Genomic DNA, 6,157 nt, shown 5'->3' on the forward strand with positions numbered 1-6,157 from the left:
CATTTTTTTTTTGCTTCTGCCTTCCGAGATAAATAAATAAACAAATAAATAAATAAATAAATGAGTATTTGCTATATAACCACTGTGGTTTCAAATACAGTCATGCTTTCCTGTTTTGAAGTCCAAATAAAAGTTTTTAAAACACTCCGGCTGTATTAACTTATACACAATTTCTGTTTTATTTTTTAGAACAATGTGTACTTTGCTGGCTGTCTCTTTCAAATTTAATAATTTCTTTCACTCTTCGTGCACGCTGAAGAGGTTCTGATTTTTGGAATTAAATATGGAGTATTCCATACAAAGAAAATGTTATGATTGAAGATCTTTCTTTCTTTCTTTCTTTCTTTCTTTCTTTCTTTCTTTCTTTCTTTCTTTCTTTCTTTCTTAGATAGATAGATAGATAGATAGATAGATAGATAGATAGATAGAACTTCTAAGTCTGCCCAGCGTTTAACCGAGATTTTCTTTCTTTCTTTCTTTCTTTCTTTCTTTCTTTCTTTCTTTCTTTCTTTCTTTCTTTCTTTCTTTCTTTCTTTCTTTCTTTCTTTCTTTCTTTCTTTCCAAAAAATGCCATTATGGCCAGCTATGTATATATATAGCCTAAGCAAATCATTAACTGCATATATATATATATATATATATATATATATATATATATATATATATATATATATATATATATATATATATATATATATATATATATATGCAGAGAGATATACATGTGACATTATATATATATATATAAGTTCCGTCGAATTATTTTAACGGTTCCCCTTTTCTCCCGCTTTTTGTTTACTCTCTTAAGCCTTTTTTTTTGTCCAACCTTTGACAGACAGATCGTTCCATCCGAATTTATAGCTTTCAGGTTTCGGTGTTTTTGGTTTAATTCTCATTTGCCAATATCAGATACACATTAGGCATGCAGACAGATATGCAACGCGTAGAGGTGAATCACTTGTTTGGTTACTAAAAAAATCAATGTATTATTTATTTGCGAAATGGCGTAGAATGCGATTGGCCGCTGTCACACACGTCAAAGCAGGTTCGTTGAGGCGATTGGTCGATTGCACGTGTCTGTAGTCTCACGTGCTTCCGGCTGGTGTGAAAAAAGTGTGTGAAGAGGCAGAGCGATTTTAAGAGAGTTTGCGAAGATCGAACTGTCAGAGATTACAGAATCCCAGGGACGTCAAATCTGCACGCAATGTGTTGTCAGTTTTACGGAAAAAGAAGATTATGACACTTGGAAATTAATTCATACACATATGTAGGATGCTCCGAATTTAAAATAGAGTTGTCTAAAGCTGAACAAAAAATTGCATAATCTATGTACATTTCTGTATATGCGTATGACTGTTAAATATCTGAGAACTGGATACAAATATTAACCAAAAATTGGAATTTGGCTTTCCTCCTGGGAAGGAAAGCGAATTGGCTCAAGTTATGGAAGAGCAGAAGGATCAAAGTAGCCGGGATTCGAGTGAGGGAGAGAGCGTTTCCCTGTCTCCAAATCTGCCGTCGCCGCAGATCCTGCCGCATCCAGTAGCGCAGCAAACGCACCGAAACACCAACTTTTTCATCGACAATATTTTAAGGCCGGACTTTGGGTGCAAAAAGGAGCTCGGCAGCAGGGAGCGAGCGCAAACATCGGGTAGGGAAAATGTCAATCCTTTGATAATAAGGCCATCTAACCCGAGCACACTGTGCCAGGATTCAAACTGTAGCAGCGACAGCACTTCATCTTCTTCGTCTTCATCCTCTTCGCCGTCATCAAAACAGAGCCAGTCAAAACAAGTCGATGGGAACGGAACTAATACATCTAAATATGGGGAAAATAACAACTCCTCGATCGTGATTGTAGGGTCAAATAATGGAGAAAGTTCACCGAATAGGGATCATGTTCAACCGCTTCTTTGGCCTGCCTGGGTATACTGCACAAGATACTCAGACAGACCATCCTCTGGTAAGGCGACTTCATGAATTTGTTTTTTTATTTACCGTTTTGTTTACTTCGTTCACCGTAATATTCGTTTAGGGTAATACATATACGCTGACAGCAGTTAATATATTTCAAACTCATTATGAAAATTGTTTTATAAGTTATGCAAAACAAAGCATGTTATTATAATACATTTCATTACGCGTTGTATATTTGAACATTTCTCTGTGAGAATATAATAAACACTACAATTTATTTAATCGTATGTCTTTTATATAAGTTATTTGGACTACGTTTAATAGCCTTGAGGCGCCCTTTGGTTCAAAGGTAATTTTAAAAATTCACGACTCCAAACACGAAGGCCGTAGTCTCAGTTAGCCTTTTCTATCATATTTAATTTAGAAAATGTTCAAAATGAACTGATATTTAGTTTGTGTGTAGCGGCTCAAGTTTATCGTATTAAAAAAAGCCAGATTTGAAATACAAATTAACCAGCGCATAATGTTTTATTACACCAGCGTAGACTTTATTGTAACGTGTGTTGCAGGGAATCACGTGGCCTACTTACGCCTTATCGTTCTTTATACCGTAGGGAAAATAAAATAAAATAAAATAAAACATCGTTTTAATCTGCCCTATAAAAACCAAACATTTTAAGATTCTTACTGATCAACACGGCACTTTAAACTACAACGGTTGGGAAGTGCACCTCCAATAATTGCATTTTAAAGAGGGTCCACTTTGTTTCTGTGTTTAGTCAGGACAGTTACTGACAGAAAATACTCGAGAGTTAAAAGAGAAGAAACGCATTGATTGATTAATCAGATTGATTGACTGATTGAGCTGTCAGCCTATAAGAGTGCGCAAAACATCACAATGTGGCTTTCTATCGAGTACTAAGATGAGTATTAGCAATATCGGCGATTATACACGCAGTGCAAGATATCTATCTATCTATCTATCTATCTATCTATCTATCTATCTATCTATCTATCTATCTATCTATCTATCTATCTATCTATCTATCTATCTATCTATCTATCTGTCTGTCTGTCTGTCAGTCTGTCTTTATTTTTAGCAAGAGAAAGTTAGAAACTCAGAACGGGAGAATTTTACACACACACACACACACACACACACGCACGCACACACACACACACACACACACACACACACACACACACACACACATATATATATATATATATATATATGGAATATACAGTATACACACTAGCAAACACACGCACATTGGCGCCAGCATTATCATTATGCCATTTACAGTAAATATTGCAAACTATACTAACCCAACATTTATTTCCAAATAGATTCATGTTTAATAATAGAATCTATCTATCTATCTATCTATCTATCTATCTATCTATCTATCTATCTATCTATCTATCTATCTATCTATCTATCTATCTATCTATCTATCTATCTATTTAAAGTGAGTTTAGTAAAGTCTGTAGGAGATAATATGCTAGAATCTTTTTTTTGTAATATGCATAAATAAAACGGACGCGTATTCTACATTAGTGAGCTATACAGATTGTGTTTTTTTTTTTTTTTTATAAAAGCGTCTTCGTTAAATATATGGGTAATGTTCTATTTTAAGATTTTAAAAAGTTCTTATTGTTTTAAAGACGTAAAATAATTATAATGTTGACCTTACATATATTTTAAAACCTCTTTTTTTATGATTTTACAATTTTCTTTTTCCAAAATAAAGACTGGATTGTTGCTGATAACCCATAGGTGAACATTTGATTTTAAATCAAGATCTATTCCTATTAATGTCTGGAAAATTAATAATACATGCAAATGCCATAATGCTGCAAATAAGAAAAGTAATTCCACTGCCGACTTTATGGTATTAGTGATTATTATTGAAACTGAAGTACTTTGTTTTCTATCTATCTATCTATCTATCTATCTATCTATCTATCTATCTATCTATCTATCTATCTATCTATCTATCTATCTATCTATCTATCTATCTATCTATCTATTATTGTTGTTATTATTATTATTATTAGTATTAGTATTAGTATTAGTAGTAGCAGCATACACCCGTGCTAAATGAAGTTATAGTGTTAAAGTAACTCTTATATGTAAGCGGCATTTCCATGTAGACACTTTAAATGTTAATTGAGCTCTGACGATTTTGCTGTGTAGAAGATAGCATTGCCATTTTTGTCTTTATTGCTTTTGTCGTTATTATTATTATTATTATTTGGAGTACAGTAATAGTTTTTAGTTCTGTTCAAGGTGATACAGCATGCAACACAATTCAAATGCATTTGACTTTACTGTTGAATTCATTTTTCAGTTCGCTGTCATTATTTTTAAAGATAACGTATTTGATTTGGGGTAAACGACTAATTCAGAGACAAGTGACACAATACAAATCTTTACGTAACGTAACATAAGGTATCATTTTGTTTAAATTCTTTACATCAAATTTAATTTGTAAAGTATTTTTTTAAACAATAGGGAAAGGCTCGACGTTTGACTTTTGTTTTCCTTCTCCGACATGATGGATATTTCGCACTGGTGAGAGACTTTGTATTTTGTGATACGAGTCTCTTATCCGAGAAGCTTTAGGCGATTATTCTGTGGTTCGTTCTATAAGCCTACATATCAATGACCCCTTCGCTGTCTTTTTGCATGTGGCCTACCACAGATTTCAGAATGAACAGCGCAGGAAACAGCTCGCTTTAGACGTGAAGTGCGTGTGTCGAAAGTGCTGTGATTTGGGATGAAACACACACACACACACACACACACACACACACACACACACACACACACACACACACACCGAAGACCATTTGTTAAACAATAACTGGGGGAGGTTTGATTTGCTAATAACACTGGCTGTTCAGTTTACATGATGAAATACTCCAATGCTTTTAGTCATTATAGTCCTGAAATGTATGCGCGGCAATAAAATATTCTTTATCATCATGTACAATGTACATTTTGCTCATTCCGTAGGTCCACGAACACGAAAACTGAAAAAGAAGAAAAACGAAAAGGAAGACAAGAGACCCCGAACAGCTTTCACAGCTGAGCAGCTGCAGAGACTCAAAGCCGAGTTTCAGGCCAATCGCTACATCACGGAGCAAAGGAGACAAACTCTGGCTCAAGAACTCAACCTAAACGAGTCCCAGATTAAAATATGGTTTCAGAACAAGAGAGCTAAAATTAAGAAGGCCAACGGCATCAAGAATGGCCTGGCCCTGCAGCTCATGGCACAAGGACTTTACAATCATTCCACGACCACAGTACAGGACGAAAAGGAAGAGAGTGAATGACTTTTGTTTTTGAGACTGCGAAAAAAAAAAAAAAAGAAATCAAGTGACTCGAAATCGAAAGGACTGAGACAGGTGCTATTTAAATCAAAACTATGTTTATCCCATAGTATATGGACTTATAAATTACGAACGCTATTAAAAATCTATATATAGCCAAACACCTTATGACGTTGTATATATTTAATTTCAGGTAAGGATGTGTTTAGCGATCCCTACTTGCTGGAGAATTTCATTTTTCCCCCTCCCGCCCCCTCTATGATGTTGTTGCTCTCTGTTTTAGTACGTGTCTGACACTATTGAGACTTTTTGTGGTTTGTGTCTCCCCCCTCCCCAGTTATTCACAATTCTATACAGACTGCGTTCCTGAACCGCCGCTACAAGCCAAAGATTTTATTATGTTCAGAAATAAAAATGTAGTCTGAAATAAAGTGTAGAATGTGATCTCGAATGTTATTTCTTAGTGATATTATTTAAAAGGTTACATAGTGGAAAAAAAAAAAAAATCAAACAAAACTTGTAATGTGAAATAATTATTGAGGTATGTATTGGAACATTTTTTTTTTACGAGCGACATCGTCCGCCCGTCTTCTTCTCACCAAATGTATTTTCAAGCCAAGAAACTTAAAACGGACATATCGTTTATGTTGGTCCACAATTTTCATTTTGTTTACATCACTTGTGTTATGCAAGAGAGGCAAATGTTCGGCTTATTCTTGTCAAACAGTGAACGCAGTATCGGGACGCCCCAGTCGGATGTTGTTCTGATTTTGTGTTGCCGATCCGAGGTCTGTTCCTTTTAGAAAATAGCAACACGATGTCTTTAGGTAAAATAAGAAACAAATGTAAATTATAAAATGTTACGCATTTCTAAACATACGCTTATTAAGTCTGTTAAATT

The 6,157-nt window shown here is 34.6% G+C and overlaps 1 protein-coding gene across 1 annotated transcript; it reads left to right on the forward strand.

Moving 5' to 3' along the window:
* The first annotated feature begins 1,150 nt into the window (after positions 1 to 1,150).
* Positions 1,151 to 5,934, forward strand: LOC114656796 (homeobox protein engrailed-1-B-like). The gene is made up of 2 exons (XM_028808400.2): positions 1,151 to 1,963; positions 4,940 to 5,934. Exons 1-2 carry the CDS (start codon positions 1,444 to 1,446, stop codon positions 5,257 to 5,259), a joined length of 840 nt encoding a protein of 279 aa, XP_028664233.1. The 5' UTR covers positions 1,151 to 1,443; the 3' UTR covers positions 5,260 to 5,934.
* Positions 5,935 to 6,157: the final 223 nt, after the last annotated feature.

The sequence above is a fragment of the Erpetoichthys calabaricus genome, chromosome 8 (genome assembly GCF_900747795.2).
Source record: "Erpetoichthys calabaricus chromosome 8, fErpCal1.3, whole genome shotgun sequence".
NCBI lineage: Eukaryota > Metazoa > Chordata > Cladistia > Polypteriformes > Polypteridae > Erpetoichthys > Erpetoichthys calabaricus.